The 21,540-nt window shown below is 38.2% G+C and overlaps 2 protein-coding genes across 4 annotated transcripts in view; both read right to left on the bottom strand.

The window, feature by feature from the left end:
• dip2ba (disco-interacting protein 2 homolog Ba) overlaps positions 1-956 on the bottom strand; it is a 48,747-nt gene extending 47,791 nt beyond the window's left edge. Inside the window, exon 1 of the mRNA XM_079239839.1 lies at positions 752-956. Coding sequence (XP_079095965.1) covers positions 752-836 — 85 coding nt within the window. The 5' untranslated portion in view covers positions 837-956. The remainder of the gene's footprint in view (positions 1-751) is intronic.
• Positions 957-3,624: 2,668 nt separating this feature from the next.
• Positions 3,625-21,540, bottom strand: part of asb8 (ankyrin repeat and SOCS box containing 8) — a 24,536-nt gene continuing 6,620 nt past the window's right edge. For 2 of the 3 annotated variants that reach the window (XM_079239843.1, XM_079239840.1), the window contains 11 exons: positions 16,223-16,294; positions 13,489-13,585; positions 13,196-13,308; positions 12,665-12,829; positions 12,305-12,453; positions 10,908-11,001; positions 10,693-10,812; positions 9,540-9,689; positions 9,077-9,265; positions 8,502-8,607; positions 3,625-6,444 (listed from right to left, as the gene is read on the bottom strand). In XM_079239843.1, the coding sequence (XP_079095969.1) occupies positions 6,212-6,444; positions 8,502-8,607; positions 9,077-9,265; positions 9,540-9,689; positions 10,693-10,812; positions 10,908-11,001; positions 12,305-12,453; positions 12,665-12,829; positions 13,196-13,308; positions 13,489-13,585; positions 16,223-16,294 (1,488 nt within the window). In that variant the 3' untranslated portion in view covers positions 3,625-6,211. Of the gene's footprint in view, positions 6,445-8,501; positions 8,608-9,076; positions 9,266-9,539; positions 9,690-10,692; positions 10,813-10,907; positions 11,002-12,304; positions 12,454-12,664; positions 12,830-13,195; positions 13,309-13,488; positions 13,586-16,222; positions 16,295-21,171; positions 21,283-21,540 lie in introns of those variants that run through there. The other variant, XM_079239841.1, reaches the window with a different exon arrangement.

The following is a 21,540-nucleotide window of genomic DNA, read 5'->3' as shown; positions in this document are numbered from 1 at the left end:
AATTCTTCTAATGACAGGTTTGCATAGTTGCATCAGGTACTGTTTATACTATGCCTCAAGTAAATGTTACCACACTACTAGGTGTGACAACAGACTGAATCGTCATATGACACTACATCACATTATGACTGTAAGCCTGTAGTCATTTCATGTCGACACTCATCAGTGACTCATAGTTATGTAGCAATAAAGCATGTCTTAAGCGGAAGCTTAAACATAAACACACCCTGCCAGAGATTTATATCATCTCCACGTTAATGGCCATAAGGCCATATGTTAAAATAATACAAAGAAAAGAGAAAGATGGCAAGAGAAGGGCCGGACCTTGCCTGTGGCCACCATAGTATCAGACAGCTACACACAATGAGATGCTGATTTGACTTCCAGTCACAAAACAAAGGAAGATATTTCGCACACATGAGTTTTTATAATCAACGTTTTGATTAAGACATATTGGAAATACGATATAAATGGATGAAAGCCTGTCTCCTGTTCTTGTACAATGCTGCCTGTCATGCTCTACTAGCTCGTCTACTCACATCCTGTATTAGCACCAAACAAGCTAGGTAGCGCAGCCTGACGTGTGCTCTCATTCAGCTCATTATAAAAGAAAGTAAATCAGGAGAATTACAAGCAGAGATTTAATCAAAGCCAGTAAGCTAAGACAGCTGAGAGGGACATACACTGGCCTAGCTTGAAAATCAACTATAGCATCCCCCATCAGGCACATCAGCCCCCTCCCATCGTTTACCTTCAGACAGCTCCAGATCCAACTCCGCCAGCTGGTCTCTAACCTCCTTTGGCAGAGCGGACAAATCCACGCCGCGGTCCGCCATGACTTTGTGGAGAAACACGAGGACAGTCTAGTTGAAAAGACACCAGGCTGTTGCGGGTATATGTTTAAAAAATAAAAATAAAAACCCTCCCTCAAGACACAAAACAAGCATCAGAGTGGGAGAGACAGTCCATCCACACGGCTGGCCCTTCCGCCATAATGGGGAAAACTCACCAACGGCAACGCGCGTCACGTGACCGCCTTTACCTCGCCTGCCTCCGTGATGCTGAAACGCATCTGAACCGAGCTCTGGCGGTGCTGCGCCCCCTGGCGTTAGGTCAGCAAAAACTCACACAGCTTTCACTCTGAACTGCAGAAAAATCATCTGAATTGCAGAAAAATCATGTAGTTAAAGTTTTTCTCACACAGAGGACCAGCCCCTTTTTATGAGTGTCTTATATTTCTAGATGTTTGTTTATGTGTCACAGTATTGTTGTTAGTTTTTGTCATGTGTCTTGCAATCTGGCGGCAATGCACATTCAGTTGACAAAACTATAAAAATGTGGACACCACACATGATGAGATTAACTCTTCTTTTCACTGACTAAAAGTGCACATCTATTGGTCTCGTTGCTCATTCTCTGGATAAAGAACATTAGTTATCACTGTCTAAAAATTAATTTATGAAGTCAATGGTTCCTCTGGAATACACACTCATAGTCACTTCATTACACTTCTCTGATCACTCCCCCACGGAGCAGAGCACACTTAGAAAAAACTTTTGATTTAGTTTTCCTCATGAGACACATCAATGTTGTTCTTCAAGGAAAATTTAAAGCAAACAAAAGAATTTCATTGCAGGCTTTTGAAAAGAACTAGCAGGAGAGATCAAATGTCTGCAGTTTAACCTCTCTTTATTGGCTCCCTGTTAAATCAAGGATAGAATTTAAGATTCTTCTCCTCATACATAAAGCTGTACATGACCAAGCTCCATTGTACATCATAGATCTCAGAGTTCCATTTATTTCAGATCACTTCACTCTCAGACTGCGTGTTTACTTGTGGTTCCCAGTGTCTAAAAGAATGATGGGAGGAAAAGCCTTTGGTTATTTGGCCTCTCTCATATGGAACCAGCTCCCAGTTTGGATTCGGGAGGCAGACAGACACCCTATTTATCTTCATAATCAAGCTTAAAACCTTCCTTTTGATAAATCATCTTATACCTATGTGGCTTTGTTCCCAAACAGAAATTATTCATTATGCTCTGATTCTGTAGATGTAATGTACTGTGTGGATGGTGGAATATTTAAAGTCTTACAAGAGTAGTGCACCTTAAAACAAGTTTTTGAGCTGTATACAACATGGTATTACTTAACTGTGATGACAATACTGTTGCAATTTTTTTTTTTTTTTTTTTTTTTTAAATTGGGATATTTTTTTTTAATTTTAGGTAAAAATTATTGAAAATACCCCCTACAGCTAAAACCAGGTTTTTCTTTTCATGATGTAGAGCTGTACTTGGTGCTCCTCTACATCGTTGGAACATTTTTAAAAACTCACAGCCCTCTTCCTCCCTCCAAATGCAAAAGAGGCAGGTCCTTGCAGGTGTGGAAATTGGAAGGTCATGGATGTGAACTTAATTATGTGATGTAAATTCTCCAGTTTTAGACTTTAACAGAGCTTTTGAGAAAATATTGCTGCAATGGGACAGATTTGTGCTTTTAAAAGGTGTACAAGTAACACTGGACTTTAATATTTACCTGCTGATCCTCATTTACAGAGGCATCTTCAGCTTCACCAGCCTGGCTCAAGTCGACACAGCTTGTTAGAACCTGCCATCACTGTTGCCACAAACCAGCAGAACAGCTTTACGGCACAGGACCACCTTGTTCTTCCAGCAATGCTTTGGTAGCTGAAGGGATTCTGGCAGGGTCTGCTCTGTGCTTTGTGAACCTGTACGGCTTTCCATTTTGTTAGTGGTCACTAAATTGCTATCTGTCATTCCATAATTTCAGCATGTTCATTCCCAAGCAGTTCAGGAATGGCCGACTTCCCACGCTGAAAGTAGGGAATACTTGCGCTTTCAGCAATTTTACATTGAGGAACATTGTTCTGGAATTTTTCTACAATGACATATACAAATACATTATAGATACATACAGACTGATGAACTTCAGCCCATCTTTACATCTGAAAGACTTTGCCTTTCTGAAATGCTCTTTTTTATACCCAGTCATGTTACTGCCAATAAACTGATTTTTTATATCACTAATATTCTATTCCTTTGTTGCCCCTGTTTAAACTTTCATTTCCGTTTTGTTCCTGGTATCAAACATTTCAGTTTCAACATCTGATATGATGTTTATGTTTTCTGGCAATAATACATGGGTGTGAGATGTGCAAATCACTGCATTCTGTTATTTATCATTTCAAATAGTGTCCCAACTTTTTTTGGAATTGTGTTTGCATTAGTTTATGAACTTAAATTAGTTTAATAATATGGCAGAATTTAACCAAGCTTGTTTCATGCCACAAAAGGCAAAAGAAAATACATAGGATGTGGTCTTGGTTCCATGGTAGCTTTAGCTGTGCTTTAGAACAATTTTATGATGCAAATATAAAGCATTAACCTACAACTTAAAACAGAGTACTCTTATGTGTGTCTGCATTATTAACTGAATGGGTAGCAACAAGGTGATATTCAACAAAAGGCACATACTGAGATTGTCTATGCTAAATTACATCAAAATCAGTCTCAAACTTGAAGACTGATTAGTTTATTGCAGTCATTTTCCAGAAAACATGTTTTTCTTTAGTCTAGTTGAACAGACAAAAGAGTATATGTTCAATAAGCTGTAGGTTCTTTAATTAAAACTGCAGCATTGTAAGTGTTCACTGTATTCCACTTGGACATGCATGGAAAAGTAAATATATTCATTATAGTACAGATATGTACAGTTCAAGATATTTTCTGGAACCATCAGTCCAACAAGAGTGAAAAACCGATTTGAGCAACTTTCACATTGTTGCAATTTTCCACTTTGCTGCTTCTTTTGATAAAAATTGTAATATAAAAAGGCCCAAGACTGAAACAACGGTTGTAAATTGACCAATTTCGAAAATAAGTTAGACAAGGACATGACCAGATTCATCTTAAATAGGTTTAACAAGGGTGGCAAGAAAAGTTTTGAAAAAGGTGGACTTTTTTTTTTTAGGGGAAACACACCAACAAAACAACTTGTTTTGGTAAATTAGTCTCAATATTCATCAGTACAACCAAAAGCATTACGAGAGGTTGTGTAGTGCTGAGAACAGCACTCAACAAAAGAAAAAAAAAGGACCAGAAGGTGCCAATGACAAAATACACAAAAATATGAACGCTAAATATAGCTTGAAATTTCATTTCATATGAACAATCGCATATAAGGGACTGCTAGCTAAATATAGTGCCAGCGAATACAACTAAAGGCTGCGGTCACCATTGGGACTGTAGGGTGAGAGATGTAAAGTTTAAGCTTTAAAAGTTGCTGAAAAAATTCCCATTCATGTATACAGTTTTTAAAAAAAAAGGTGGTGGGGGAGCAACTTGAAAAACAATTTGATATCTTGTGATACTTCAAGAGGACAGAAGTGCTGCAAAAACTTAAACAGATGAACACAAACAAGTAGTAATTCAACAAAGCAAATACATGTTCATTTGTGCATACAGACATGTCTTTATAATAAAATATCCTGCTTTTGAATCAGACAAAAGGAAGACAAATGTATAAGAAAAGCAGACAACTTGCTTCAGAGTTTATGCAAAATACATTTAGCTAAAATATTGGTGGGGTTTCTAAAGAACTGGACCTTTTTAGAAAGTCAAGGGACAACTTTCTGTTCTTAAAGCTTCTATTGCAAATAATGTCTTTGCTATGTTTCTCCACCAGATGACAGACATGAACTGTGAAATTATAGTATTGATTATAGTAGTGATAGTATTCTATCAATTGAAAAGACCTGCAGGCTTTGCAAAATCTTGAGCAAATTATTGGATCTTTTGTTCCTTATTGGTTGTATTACATCTGAACAAAGCATATAGAAAAAAGTTCTATCAAAATTTGTGTAGTTTTTAAATCAACAACTCTCTGTACATCTATGTGGAGATATTGGAGGCACCAATGTGGTCATAAGGCAAAATCATCAGGCATTGTGTGTGAATCTAAGTGCAACTAACAAGCAGTGATATGCTGTGGGCTGTGTTATTGTTACCTCTGCATCACAAAATAACATTCTGGTTGTTTGCTTTCTGTCTTAGAATAAGTACCAAGTGGTCTTTGGAGATCCAGACATCTGTGTTGTTCTCATTATGGCTTAGTTCAGGTTTGGTACGACAAAGAAAGAGTGTTCATCACACTTCCAACAAGCTTGCAAGATATCCTGAGAAGTGTGACAAGACAGGCCCAGCATAGAGAGAGAAAAAAAAAGTTGCAGGAGTGAAAAGGCTGCCAACCAACCAGCTGATCATATTTTAATATTCAGAAGAATGGGAGAATCTCAATTCCCTTCAGGTTAGATGGCTAAATTTGCCATCAGAATTTAAGCTAGTCTTTTTTTTGTTGTTGTTTTTTTGGTTCTGTGGATCTGGGAGGATGTGCTAATTTGTTTAACAATATAGCTGCAGGTACTTTATCAGAACATAACACTCAATTACAAAATGTTACATGCTCACAATCCAACTTATAATGCATCAGATCAGGTTGATGTACTATGTTCTGGTGTATATAAATATAAAATCACACACAGTTGATACATTTTTATCATAGAGGGCAGCATATGAGGTAAAGTTTTTGGGTCCATGTTGAGATTACCTTGAGGTGGAACCATTTGCAAAAGCTGTGGCGAATATTCGGGTCAGAAAACTTTATGATAAGATGTGCACAGATGTAATCTGTGACGGTGTGTGGGTGTGAGCGTGACTAAAATGTCGAGGAGCACGAGGCACTTTTCATTGCTGAAAACTGTGAAAAGCCCTGTGTGTTGTTTGGATTCAGATTTGATAAAAACAATGTTTATACAACACCTGTGTGTTTGAAAAAGTGTATAATAGCAGTATGACTTTACATAGGAAGTTCATGGCAGATTACTTGACACTGTCTTTTACAGTCTGATGAGAAGTCATTTTGTCAGGAGAGATGAGCAGGAAGGCAAAGGGGAGGAATACTGGAGTCCAGCCCCTGTAGTCTATGGCAAAAGTCAATAGGAAGCTCTCTCAAAAGTTTCAGTCCATTACCAGAAGGCTGCTGCTGAGCGCCAGGCCACAGCATGATGACTCCGTGTGAAGGTTAAAAAGAAAATAAAAGGGAAGGTCAATGGTGGAGACGTGAAGTTATGACTTTGGGAGTCTTTTCTACCCCTGGGTGATGAGCCATGTGGGGGCCATGGTGACACTGCTCATCATCTGGCAGCAGATTGAGACTGTGCAGCCATGATAATGTGAGAGGGTCCACTCTCAGCCCTCTGCTGCTGGCCCATTCCTGCCAGCACAGACATGGCCATGGCCTCAGCTGCTGCCCTTGAGTTAAGGCCGTTTTGACCTGCTGAAGGACTGGGCGCCAAAGAACTGTGCTGAATCACTGGGGCTGGGGAACCTGTAGGCTCGGAGGTGTCTTTCATGTTCTCCTCTGCAGCTACAGAGAAAAAAAAAAACCATAAAAACAACACACATAATTCATTTCATACAATTTCTGACCAACAACATTCCTTAGCAACAAGATATTTGTATCTCTGTAATAAAAAGTAAAATTTCTTTTTTTTCTAACATTTTCTTTATTGAAACTTGAAAGAAAACACATTGACTCATTTGCTAGAACTGCAAGTGCAATTTATATTTTGATGAAGATCCATATCTGCCCCCACTCACTTTAGCAAACAGAAGGGGAAACTAAAATCCTGGTTTGATTCCAATTGATTATCTTCAAATGTACGTTAAACTAAATTTAGGATAATTGGAAATCATAAAAAGAACAGAAGCATTAATTTAAAAATTGATAAAGTAAAAAATTGAAAGAGTGTCTGAAAATAGGTTCTTAGGAGTGGTCCTTGGCAACAAACAGAGTTGGAACCTCACATTGATTATCTGTGTGGAAAAATAGCCAGAAGTGTTGGTATTCTTTCAAAATGTAGATATATCCTAAATTCTAAAACATTACTTACTTTGTACATCGTTTTAGTATTACCATATTTCAGTTATTGTGTGGAAGTCTGCGGGACCACTTTTAAGACTACTCTGCAAAGGCTAGTTATTCTTCAAAAAAAGGCCATGAGGGTTATTAATCATGCAGGATATATAGATCATACAAATAATTTATTTCTTAAAAGTATGTTGCCTTAAACTCCATGACTTAGTTCAATTTAAAATAGCTCAATTTATGTTCAAGGTTCAAAGTAATAAGAACACATTTAATATACAAAAGATGTTCAAAGACGGAGTTGCTGTGTATAGTCTGCGATGTAAAGTCATGTTACAGAAGCCAGATGTACACACTGCCCTTAAAAGCAGATGTGTATCCATTTATGGAGTAAACATTTGGAATGGACAAAGTGATGATTTAACATCATGTATTAATATTTGCCATTTTAAAAATATAAGTATCTAAATAAGTCATGGGCTTCCTACTGCTCCTTCTCAAACAAGGTACACTGTTACGCAAATGTGACTTTTTGTTCTTGTACTGTATATGTGTTTGAGATATAAAAATAAAAAAAAATCAGAACAAAATAGGTGCAACAGATCTAACTACTAAGGTAGAAACTGTAGGAATGTAAAAGTAAGTTTAGGTCCGATCGATAATTTTACATTCAGTTAAAAGACAGTAAATGATGGATGGGAGTTCATATTAACACAAAGTAGGGTAGGAAGGGGCAAGGGGAATGCACATGTGCTGTGTTTCTGTGCGTGTATGAATGATTATGTAAAAAAGCTTTTTTCTAAATTGTTTTTATAATGTGAAGCATTTTGTGTTCCCCTGTGCATGAAAAGTGCTTTAAAAATAAATTTTGATTAGATTTTTTTTTATTTGATCTATACGTTCTATACCTTTGATGACTCATAAATTTGGCTGCTACAAGAGACAGACATATTAAGCTCACCAGCTGCTAAGAGCTCAAGGAAGATTAGGCTGAAAACTGAACCATGCATATAATCAGCTGATCGATGACTTTGTCTATGACACAGATTTCAAGACAAGTTTCCTCTAGCTTTCAATGTAACCAGGTGAATACTAAAAAGAGATTAAAACAACATCTACTATTAAACTACGTTCAAATATCTACTATGAACTACGTTTAGTGTTATCACTTTCTTTTATAACCCGAAAAACAACAGGTTGAGGATAAAATGATGTAACTCACTTTTAGTGTAATTACTGTATATTGTATATGTGTATATATGTTTCCTTTGTGCCAATACCTGTGTTGAGGTCTTGTATCTGTGAACCTGAGGAAATCTGGGGATGTAAGTTTTAGGGCGTTGGGGTGGAAATTGTGGGATTGTTTATTTATTATATGTCTATGATAAACCGTTAGGTCTTGGCTCCCATTTATAAGCTAAAGATAGCTTCTAGGGATTCCACATTTTTACAAGTATACAATGTATCTATTGGTGTGTCACTGTTTTATATGTGATTTGTAAAAATGAAATAAATGAATGAATACTGGGATATACTGTGTCCGTTCAGGGGTTCACCTAAGTAGACAGTCTTCTTTTGTAGCGTAGTTACAGGACAATCCTTGTGGGCCAGCAGCAGCTGCTTCAAATGAGCCACTTCGTTCCGCAACAGTGATACCTCATTCTGAAAAGACAGAAAATGAGGCTGATCAGGACTTGGTTATACCGTAAAGAAAATAACAACAACAAACAAAAAGTGGCTTCACACTAATGCTAAGAAACTTGTTAAAAAAGACCTACAAAACTTTCTTCCTTCAATGTTTTTTTTTTTTTTTAATTCTTTGCTGATGTTTAATTCAAGTGTTCTGATTTCGATGCATGAGAGCTGGCAGTGGGCAAGTAAGTATACTGCATTAAATATTTAAAAGCCACAAACTAACAATAAAAATCTGAAATAAGTCAGAATGGCTTTAAAGATTAAAGCTCAAGCAAACATCTTTCATAGGTAAAATTATCCAGCATACACTCTAAATATTAGTTTGTATAAAAAATAAAAAAACAAAACCTTTTAAACTTTCCAAACTAACAGAGGCTTGTAAGCTTTAAACTAACACCACGTTTAATCTTTATCCACCCACTCCAAGCCCACCCACCGACAGGGAGACGTTCAAAGTGCTGAGCTCCTCAGCCTTCTTCTCCAGAGAGTTGACCCACAGCTTGCGTTTCTGTCTGCAGCGCGATGCTGCTGCCCTATTCCTCTCCAGGAAGCGCTGCCTTCGCTCATCTGGGTCATCATCTGCCGTCCGCCGTCGACGCCCACCTGTAGGCTGTGCTGGAGATACCTGCAGGGAGAAGAGGGGAAGAGGAAGCACACAGGCAAGGAGAGCGGAAGAGATGAAAGAAAAACTGTGAAGTTTGAGTCATAGTTTCATTATTTAAAGCCACCACACATAATAGTCAGCTCAGCACAAGAAGTAACACCCAAATTTTGTGCATTTCAAAGAGGTTACCCTCCATAAATTTAAGAAAGTGTTGCTTGCTTAAATTAGTTCTTTAACCTTTAAAAAATGCATTGGCAGAGTTGGAATTTGAGAAATTACACTTAACATAAAGTACCTGAGGTTGTGCAGGTGATGGTGCATCTGGCTGCTGGACGAGAAGCTGGCTCTGCTCTGCTTTTTGAGGTACCATAGGACTACTGCCCATGGCCATGGCTCCCATACTGTGTCCTGACGGGCTCTGCTGGGACAGTGCAGCCTTCAGACGCTAAAGGAGATCAATAAATGAACATTAATAACAAGTATATGATTCAGTGTTCACGGCTAAAACTGATTTTATAAAAAAGATATAAAAGCAAATATCTATTTATGGGATTAAAAAAAAAAATAAATAAAAAAAACTGGAGGTAGTGGGGTAAGAACTTACAAAAGCTTTGTGTTCCCTCTAGAGCTTTTCAAATAGTTTCCACAAGAATAACTTGAAATGAAAGTAACTCAATTGAACTTAATTTCATTTATAGCCTAAGGTAAACCTTTGAACACATTTTTGGATGAGGAAAAATCTATTTATAGGGGGAAAAGCCTGAATTCTGCAATGAGTGAAATTTAAATAGTTTGCTTTCAGCAACACACTCATGTGACATCCTGATATAACTCAATCTGTTTGCACTGGCTTCAGTTCTGGAGGCTTTACTCGTCCCTGGAACAGTTTTCAGATGATGTGTATCAATGGTTATAATGCTGCGTTGTGATGGTTATTTTATCCAACTTGCAATATAATTTGATACCAATTGCTTGTGGCCCTAAAGGTGTACAGATACCCATCAGCTTATTTACATAAACATCACAACCACTTAGCAATAGGAGAAACACAACCTGTCAAAACTAGGAAACTTGTCACTATCACTTATGATTGTCATCCTAAAACAAAAAAAAAAAAAAAGGACATTTGTGTAAAAGGATGCAATAAAGATTCTTAATATGAACTCATGCTAGAAATAATAACCACAGTAAGTAAGTAAGTAAAAAAAAAAAAAGATGTTTTTTCATTCATCACTGCATGAATGAAGTGGTGAATGAAAAAAAAAAAGACTTGGAAGTCTCATAAATCTATTAAAAAATTGTGTCGTCAAAGTTTAAGGGTTAAATAAACAAGCGACTGCAGTAAAAAGTCATATGATGAACAAACATAGCAGACAAAGTCTGGAGGGTAAAGATGGAGAAAAGAAGAACAGATAAAGATAAAAATAGAGTACTAATCTAGTGCTGACCATCTTGGCCTCTGAGTGGATGCTGTAGCCAGAGGGGGAGTTTGAGCCACTGCTGCTGCCTCCCAAAGGGGGACCAGGGATCCCAGGAATGTTGGGTACCATACAGATGGGTCGGGCCAGCTGGGGACCATAAATTATGTAAAAATAAATAATGATCAAAGCTAACCGACTTATTCACAAAAGCTGAGACACAGCTCACTGTAGCTCTGCCTTACATTAATGACAGAGGGCATCTGCACAGGACCAGGTAGCACAGGCACTGCCTGACCGGAGGGAAGCATCATCATCGGGTAATGGCTGCTTGGTGAACTAGACAGACAGACAATAGAGAAGCAATTCAGTGATACTAAAAGAAACTAATATTTACATTTAATACATGAATGAAGTGTAAACAAATTGCATAAGTTAAATAATATAATTCATTTAAAAAAAACAAAAACATTAAAGATAAGAAATAAATAAACAATACAGCTCGTGCAATTTATTTTTTGCAGCCACAAAGAAACCAATAAATACCCATTATTTATTCAGACCAAAGAAAGAGTTTTTAATGAGTGTCTGCACAGCACGACTTGCAGCTGACTGTTGTGTTGGAGCTCTGACAGTTTTGTTTAGATAATGTTGCCAGATGTCTTCTATAATACTGATTTTTGTGCTTTTATTTAGCTTGCTTGGTTGTTTTTGTCAGTCATCTCTGTGCTGGCCATGGGAAGGACTGGAAAACTGTACAAAGTGCACGCTGCCGCTGCTACTGGCTCACCCACCCTCAATGACCCTACAATGGAATATGTAGCTAAAGAAAATGGATGGATGGATGGGTGGATTCTATCTTTCATCCTCTGGCTGATAGATAAACTACATAAGCAAATTGATGGATTACTGAGACAAAGTATGTTACAACACTATAGTGTCCAGTGACAGTAAAAAAAAAAAACTAAAAAAAAAACACATGAAGACCTGTAGCAGTCTTTCTTTAAGCTAGAGCTTTTGTTTTGGCTAATTTTTAATAGCATATCGTCACCTCCATGTTAAGACTAAGGTTCATCACAGCCATAATAAAAAAAAAAAAAGTCGTACCAGTTTCCTTAGCAATTTCAGTTTTTGGCTGGAATTAAAAAAAAAAAAAAAAAAAAGGGAGATCGATAAAGGACAAGCAAGTTTATCAGCTGCCAGAAACTCACATTGCAAAGCAGAATCCAGACACCAGTGCTGAACTATCATAAAAATAGTTTAATCCTTATTGAAATCTTATTGCACTGAAAATAATATCAATAAAGTGATTGATAATAATGAATAGAAGTGTTCTGTTTACAATCATGTCCAACCAGCTATTTTGTCACTTCAATTTTCAAATCAGCAGCACAAACACCAAAAACAAAAAAACAAACAAAAAAAGAGCCCATGGTGTCTATACTGGAACGTTTAGAAAGCCTTTTCCAGCTCCCTGTTACCATCTGAGTTTACAGAACTGCTTGGTCTCCAAGTACGATGGGATGTTATCCAAGAATTTATATTAACAATACAGGCCTAATGTTGCACATAGCTTTAATGACATGTATGGAGATGGATTGAGATTAGCAGAGCTCCTGAGCAGCATGCTGAATACACTCACCCCAAAGTGCGATTTGAAGGTGGTGCCTGTGTGATGACAGAAGTGGGTGACGGCATGGTGGGATGGAGAGCATCAAAGCCCAAATGTAGTGGAAGGGAACCTGGACGCACAATAGTTGGGGTGGGAGCTGAATTCCTAGGTGGCGTGTCCTAGAGGATAACAAATGCAGCAATGTAAAGCAGTTAAATTGTGAAAGATTTTTTCCATGAATACCTTCATTGTAAGAAAACTATAATAGTAGTATTGACAACTTCTTTATGATGCAACAAACACAATGACAAAAAAATAACAAAATGCACTTTTGCTGCCTGATTTAAGGACATTTCAAACCATCATGCAATCCCGCCATTTTTTTTGTACCTTTCCTTTAACTACAGGCTCTTGATTGCTGTCCGATTTCCCAGATATTGATTCAGGGCTGCCTGGTGGTGAGGAGTCAACCTCGACAGCTGCCTCCTCTTTCACCTTCACATCTGATGGTGTTTGCAGGCTCATATCCAAAGCTACAGAGTTGGCAGAAGGGAGCTGAAAAATGACAGACAACAAGAGTTCACATGGCTGATGGCAGTGTATAAAAAAGGAAATTTGTATTTTCCTCACAAACCAAAGACCCACAGTTTCACTTTACTATTTCAAGTGCAATAAAACACTTGAAGCATCAAGGAAAAAATAAAAGAAAAAAAATCTTGTCAAACTGTGGCAACAGCTTAAATTCTAATGATGCACAAACAAAGTGTGCAAGGCAGGAATTTCACGTTGGAGTTTTTAACTTAATCAGCACTTGAGGCAAGAAAAAAAGAGGAAGTAAAAAGCCATTTTTCACTGGTGTCTGAACATAGTATTACATGTTATAACACATGCACAAAATCAACATCCCCAAACCATACTTACAGAGTTCTTGGCTCTCTTGTCTTCATCATCTTGTTCGAAAGAGCTGGCCAGCTCATTAAACAGACCGACTTCCTCGCAGTTCTTGAGGAAGCGTGTAGGAGTAGGTGTCTGGTCTGGGAAAAGCAAGGACAATGATAGACGTGACTATTAAAAGCAACTCTATCACATTTGCACATAAAAAAACCCATGTTACATATAGTGTTGAGCACAGTGACATTAAGGCATGCTAAACAGGCTCCATCTGAATAATGGGAGAAGATATTCATCAACATGGTGCAGTGAGACAAATATACCTGCAATGATAACAGAGTCAGTCCTGGCTGGTCCAAATTTCAGAGTCATCTCATGCTTGTGTTTGTGTACCGCCAAGTGGTCTTCATTAGTAAACCTCTGGAATGATTGAACAAAAGAATAAAAGAGGAAAGATAAGAGTATTATATGAATCCGTCAAGAAGCCACTGTAACTGTGTCCTGGTGGCCTGAGGAAATAGCCTTTATTGCTTTAACCCAAATATTATATTGCAAAAAAAACAAAAAACAACAAAAAAAAAAATCACAGACAGATGTAACACTGCACATGCGGCCTGTAGAGTAAACTTATGTGACATCCCACAAAGCAAACTTTATCTGTGGTGTACAATTCCTGCCCTGTATAGGCCTATTATAGCCAGAGGATAAAAACTCATATAACCTAACACCAACTAAAAATTTCTTCACAAGATAAAGAACCAGTGTGTCAGAAGGTTAAAATTACTGCACATGAAAAAAAAAAAAACCCAAGGACATACAATAGACAATGTAATGAGCAGTGTAATGAGCATAAAACATTTAAATTACATGCAGCATTTAAAAAAAAAAAAAAAAAAAAAAAAAAAAAAAGCTTACAGATGCAAGTTTAACTCACTGTTGTCAAACTAGCTGGTGTATAAACATAAGGATACTATAAATTGTGGCTCTGCATTCGTCCATGTGTTGTGCTACTTCCGATCAGGTATCCACTTGAGAAGCTACAGGAGGTCTCGCACTCGGACACATCAGACATAAATACCAAAGCACTAACTGCCTTCCTCTCAGACGCGGAACGTCTTCTTTTGAAAAGTGGCAATGTGATTCACTCAGAGACGTAGGAGGAATAATCTTGGCCCTGGCACCGGCCTATTCACCATTCACAGCAGCCTATTTTAGGGTGCCGCGTTGCAGTTGCGAGTTCAGTCGTGAGAGTGAAGTGGAAACACAGTCAAGTGTCAGGAGCTTTATTTTTAGCCCCACCAGAAAGCATCACCAATACAACTGTGTCTCATCTGTCTTTTTCCTCTGAACGAGGCGACTAGATCTTGTGGAGGAAACTATCTCAGACTAATCTCCCTGCGAGAAATAATGGCAGCTTGGATTACCTTTCCCCATGCAATAAATACTGGGCATCATATTAACAGGGCGAGCTGCTGTTGTTGTTGTTGATGTTAACTTGGTAAAAGGAAAACCCTGAGCAAAGCCAGAAGTCAATCATCCCTGTTCTATTATGGGCATGATTCAGACTTTCCTGGTGGACAACTGCTGCTTGTAAAGGGCAGCAGTAAAACAGCATTTGGACATTAAGACCTTGCAATGTCCGGGATATTCTGTATCTAACACAAATACATATCATCATAGTGGTATACTGTTTCCTTCAAAACATTAATAGGTAACAAGTCCGAACATAAAAAACAATATCAAATGGTCAGTTTTGTAGTTGTGCTTAACTATGCAGAGAAAATACAAAAAATATGTAAAAGATTTATTTTCCTAACTTTATCATTTATGCAGGCATGTCTTTTTCAGATAATTCGACCCAAATTGTGCTGCATGAAAATTACATTACATATCCAGATATAAAACAGAAAAGCATGAAGGTTTTTGTCGCCAAAGTTGTTTAAGTTCCAATGTCTAATGTTAAATTGTGGTCGCTGATGATGGAACGTATAACACCAGCGTACAACTCCGGATCTGTTTAGTTTGACACTCAAACAACACTGCTGCCAGGACCACATCTGCAGACCTGCACTGTCATCAATGTCACTTTGCTTCAAAAAGCTCCCGTGCTGCTGCTTTAACCGTTTACTAAATTTATAATGGTATCTTCAATCAAATATGCAGAGTATTTACTTCCCAAGCAAAACATGGGGTCTCCTGGTGACTGTGATGCTGGGAGAAGAAAAGAACCAAACAGATCATCATTTATTTATCAAACATGCATGCTTTATTGCTTTACATGACATGCCGTTCAAACCGGAAACACATCAGATCATTTTAAACAAGACAATCAAAGGAGTCTTAAAGTTGCCAAATGTTTTGTAAACTCCCGAACACTTTCTTCCTGCAGACCCCCAGTGAGACAATGCTGAACAGACCCTAAAGGATATTAACTTAACACTGCATCAGACAGCTAAATAAGCACAACCTCAGATATTAGATTTCCTGTGTTGAATAAGAATCAACCCCAGAATGTAATGCTTGTAATTTCTTCTTCTTCTTTTCTACAGTGTTAAGCTAAGCTTTAACACTGCGCCATGTTAGTGGCATGTAAGTGCACCACTGGCACTCAGCTGAGTCACTGCCGTGGCTCAAACCTGTGTCTGCAGGCACTTCGAGTCAGCAGTGACAGGTTGAAACAATAACTATGCTCTGATTACTCACTGGAGCTTCCAATGAGTCATTGCAAAAGGAGACAGAATTGTCTCACAACAGCATGCAAGGTAGAACTTTACTAGTGTGGCGTTCATTATAAATGTTGCATAATTCAGTTCATTTGCTTGTGTTGGATGTAAAAAGTTCCCCCCCCCCCCCCCCCCCCCCAAAAAAAGAAAACCCAACAATCTCCTCCTAAATCAAGTGTACCCTGAACATGTTGTACTTTTGTATTCATTTCTGAAAGAACTCAAATGTTTTCAACCACATGCAGAAGACTGTCTAACTGGGGTGTACAGCAAGTCAAGAAATATCCCATTCTACGCAGACATCCACACACTTGCAAGGTGGGAGAGTACTTACCTGTCCACAGCCAGGAGCGTTGCACACAAAAGGTCTGTCATCCCCCATTTTTGCAAAAAGCTTGCAATGTAACTGTGGGAGAGGAGAAGAGGAGAACATTGCTGTGGCTTTTCTAGATCCGTGAACCGGCAAATCCTGAAAACAACAAAACAGGGATGCTGTGGCTTGTAGTCTTTAGTCTGAGCAGGAAGCCGAGTGGTATTTAAAAATAACCCTGGCACAGAGGAAAACATGCACAGAGGCAGCAAGAAGAAGTTTCCCTGGTGATACTTCCTTCACACAGAAGGGGTTCTGGTTGGCCAATGAGGAGCTGCTTACAGGAGAGGACGACAGCTACCGTGTATACAAAAGCATCTCTCTCACCTTCTCCCTTTCCCTCTGTCTCATTTGCCTTCAATTTCATTCCCTCCTCCTCTTATTACCACTCCCTCTCTTCACCTTTCCAGCCCCTTTCAACCTCTTCCCTTCTTGTGGCCTTCATCTGGGATCTCCTGCTCTGATTTGGCTGCTCCAGTTTGCTCACAGCTTGTTCCAGTCTTCTACTTAGTCTCCAACTTACTAAACTCCCATGTGAGCCCACAGATGTTAAATTTGAGTGGGCCTGCTCAGACTGACGGTACCTCACTTGTATTGATAGTTAGGTTTAGTATTTGATTTTGTTTTTTGAAGACAATAAAGTGATCGACAAAAGTCAGACACAAGGCAAAGTAAAACATCTAGAAAAGTTATATCTTTAATCAATGCATGGCGATAACCATGTTTTCATAGTTTCAGTATGAGCACTGACGTTTTCTGAAAAACTCTATGTAGAGGCAGTGAAGGGGTGTGTGAACAAAAAAAAAAAAATAGGTGGAGGTGTTAAATTTTCATTTGACTCAATAATAACAGTCAATGAAAAAAGGGAACTGAAAAGTTCTACTGCAGGTTAAACAGCTTCTCTCATCAAGTCTATATTACTTGTTTAGTGTTGTCATGATATCCAAAACGTATCCATACACCATGAATCTGAAGCTTTTACACATCCAGCTAGTTTTCAGAAGAGAGAACTTCTGTCTTTTTTTGTTGTTGGTTGTGCAGAACCAAGAATGCCATTAAAACCAAAATACAGAATACATGTTGAATCAAACCATGGAAATGATTAGCCTTCAGACACTTAAGTTAACCTAGACCTGGTAACAACCATGGTAATTCCTCAGATCTTCTCTTTGTTCTTGCAAGCAGATAGGATGGACCACGTAGGCCTACTTACTTTCTATTTTACTATGAAGAGTTTAAAGAACCACAAAAATCAACCTCACTCTTTGACAGTTACATTTTGTCTTGATTTGCAAACATATACAATGAATTAAGTATTGAAACACATTGTAATCTGATGAAGCTTTCTGTGAGCCATTGTTTTAATCTACTATGACATTTAAAAATGCATCTGAAACACAGAACTAAGTCTGTCACAAGATAACTCACTGTTAGGATATTTTATTTGAATGATTTACTGTGTTTTATGTAAATATTAATGATGTATACTTGGGACATCTACATTTGCTGTCAGATTGCAGAATATAATAACAAAAACTAATACAATCTAAATGAAAAATGCAGACGGCATCTAAAAATCCCTGCTGCTGTTGTATGATGGGTTTTAGTCAAACGGTCTGGGCCATCATGAAAATACCTTAGGTGCCCCCTGAAAAAGATCCGTTTGTTTGATAATTATCACTATTTTGAGAAGGATTTGAGTAAAACATATTTCTTAAATCCATAAAAACTGAGGCATAAAAAGTAGTTCTCTTAAACATTTCACTCTACAAGAAACTTATCTAAAGCTTTCTACAGAGCTTCAGTCTAGTTGTAAAGAGTTACACATGCACAGTCTCCTGTTTGGTTTCTGCTCCTGTTGTGCCCCAGCTGAAATGGCATAAACTAAACTAAGCATGGCTCGCTGCATTTATCTATCAGCACTTCAACCCCAACCCCATCTACCAAGCCACCCGACCCTGCGCTGCTTCAGCACAGCTGGATAAAACTACTTGCAAAGAGTAACTGAAAGTTTAGAAAAATAACTCATTAAAATTAAATCGGGAAATTGTTGAGATGGGCGGGTGGCAAGGAAAGACTGCCATGAATGTTTTAGCACTCTCAGCTGGCCCAGAGTGACGTCTGGCAGCTATTACGCAATTTGATCCCATTGACAGAACAGCGACCAACACACATCAAACAACTTGTTGTGTATTTATATAAAAAAAGCACTTAATGATCAAAGAAATCATCTGTATAGATTCTTAGAGATAAGGTTTGGCTCATGAATGTGTGCCTATGTGAACAGAGATTCTGTCCAAATACAATGATATAAAACCACAAAGCACATCCAAGATGTCTTTTCTGACTTGGTTCTTTAACTTTCACTTTGATTGTGCTCATTTAACAAGGCAACTTATATAGATCACAGGTCTAACTTGCTCTTTATTAGCTTAAAAGGCTGATTTAAAGCTCAAACATACAGTGATTTAACAAACTGGAAAACAATAGTATTTTTTTTTAAAGTTACTTATTGTAATACCAAAAACCACCATAAATTCTATTGTTCCTACTATATAGGTTTAGCATGTCGCCTAACGTTATTGAGTGGGACAGATTATTCATTTCTTTGGCCAGGCATAAATGTCTGAAAGTTTTCCCAGTGTTGAAGTCAGTATATTTTCCTCATTCCTCCCTCCATTTCTCCCTCTACTGAGGACAGCTGCCCCTGAGCCAACACATGATTACTGAAGCCTTGTGCTGGAATATAACGCTCTCCCATGACGCTGAGCTTGTAACGAGCCAAACTGTTCTGTCTTTCAGCTCCACATTTTAACGAGAAAAGAGCTTTGAATTGCATTTCCAGGCAAAAGCTGCTCCTCTTTGCACAGATCAAAAAGTCTCTGAAGCAGAGCAGTTCGGAGTCTTGCAAATGTCCCATATGCTCTGGACTAAAGCAACAGGTCAGCGCCAGGGCCTCACAAAGTGCTTCCAATCCACTGAGTCTATTTGTGCAGAGATGTGTCAGCAAACGAGATACTCCGTCTAGCTCGTTATACCGAGAGTGTGGACTGCGAGGGGAAATAGACACATCTGGCGTCAGTAGTGGGAACAGATTTCAGAGTTTACATCTTACTAGAGACATATTAGACATCGACTGAGCTGGCGAGCCCCAACAAGAAAAGTTTGATTTTGTAGAATGTCTTCAAAAACTGCAGATGACAGCAAAGGAAAATGCCATTTGTTGTCATAGCTGCCCCACCCAATATGCAAACATGTTTAAAACAGATGTGTTAGGTCCTCAACATGTATGGAAAAACCAACTGATCTTATCCAAAGTCTTCAAATACTGCAGCATAGTCTAAAATTATCTGCTAAATTTATATTAATGTTGACAAAAATACTGCTATTAATTCATGAATTGGTTGTCAGATGCATGTTACAGAGCGTAAACTGTGGGAGTAATTTAAGAGTTGACGGTGTTAAATTTTACTGCACTGTGTAAAATGTCTGCAGACCTCAACCCTGTGTGAGACAATAAATCAGTCAGCTAGTTACAGCATCTTGATGAACATCCCTGATATTCATCGGATTTCCTAATATCAAGTCCACCTGTTTTCAGCTCCTTTCATCCAAGGTGACATAGAAGCACTTAAAAGTACCCGAATTCCTCTCTCTCTCTCATTGAGCTGCTGCCAAAGTCTCAATGTTAACTTGGATTTCTGCAACTCAGCAGGTGTAGGGGAACAAGTCCCAGCTATAATCAGCTACAGCAATCCAGTGTTTGATGCAGCCTGCTAGGAAACTAACTAAACAAACTGTATTAATAGCTCGCACTGCAACCATGACGCTGGAATCCAAGGCTTAAATTGCAAGAGGGTAGGGGAGACCCCTCTAAAAGAAATAAAGGACCGGGGCGTGGGGTGGACAAATTGTGAAATACAGAAAGATAGAAAAAAAAATGCATTCAACGATCAGTAAGTTAAGTACTGTAATGCTGATCTGTATAGGATCACAGGTGAGGTCTGAGCTTCAAGACAAAAGATTTAGGTTGTGACTGGGTGTGTGCATCAGCCAAAATGCTTTTATGTAAGCAAAGTGGACACAAGCGATAGTAAATGGAACAAATGAAATCCTATCGTCTGCATAAATAACAAGAAATAAGAGCTAAATCCATACCAAGTTAGCAGGACAATACTAAGTGGGCTTGAGGCAGTGTTCCAAAAATAAATTCAAAAAGCACGACACAAGTGTGATTTATGCAATGAAAATTTAACAAGCTCCTGCTTCTATAACTACAAACAAAATACAATCACTTAACGTTTTGTATTATATCAGTAAGGCAGCTTTACTCAATAGCCAAAACTCAATGCTGTTTATGATTAACAAATGTATAACATGTATAATAGATCCGACACGTAACAAAAGCCACCAAAATACAATATGTAAATGAATATAAAGTGTAATTATTTTGTATTACAAGGAGCATTTCTGTTGCACAAGACTTCTGTCTTTTCTGAGTATGTGTCAAGATGTTTGGATGTAAAGAACATGATGTAGTTTTCTCTTGTGAAACCCATCTGTAAGTGGTGGAATGAAGTACAACTCTGCCAAAAACATGGCCTACATTCCTAATGAAGGTGTTGACATGCATTGGGATACGGATCGTCGGGCGTTCAAGAGTTCAGATTGCAATACTATGGGTATCACTACTTCAGACGTTGAGTTCTTTGGAGGTTCTTCTTGCAGACCATAACTATTTTACAGTATATTCCTCCTAAGAATAAACAGTCACGGCAATATCTTTGCAGAGATCAAACCATGCAAAAGTGTCGAATGTCAAATTGAATTCCCAAAGTCCCACAAACTTTAGTTCCTTCTTCCAGACAGCTCTGGCTGGCTTGCTACGGCTTCTCTTTTTTAGCCTCCATTACCTTCTGGCTGCAGACTTAGCCCAGCCTTTTCCCGTAACAAGACCGCCTATTCTTCGCAGCAATTGGCCATCAGCACATCAGTCAACAGCATCTCATGCACGCATAGCTTTGGGCCCTGTCAATAACAGCGGCAAGATTAACCTTATTGGTTAAAACTACAAAATCAACTTTTTTTGTATTCACGCAAAACTAATGGCTAACTGTAGAGGCTAGCGTCAAAAACAGGCCGAACGCGCACACAAAGTCAGGAATAAGAACGATACTGGCAAATCCTGCGTTGACAACACGCATAGAAATAATTTTAATTATAAACGTAAATGAACCATTTAAAAGACATAAAACATTAGCAGAATGACAAAATCAGAAAAA

Source organism: Telmatherina bonti (assembly GCF_933228915.1).
Source record: "Telmatherina bonti genome assembly, chromosome: 4".
NCBI classification, from domain to species: domain Eukaryota; kingdom Metazoa; phylum Chordata; class Actinopteri; order Atheriniformes; family Telmatherinidae; genus Telmatherina; species Telmatherina bonti.
This window is presented reverse-complemented; position numbering and strand designations above follow the sequence as displayed.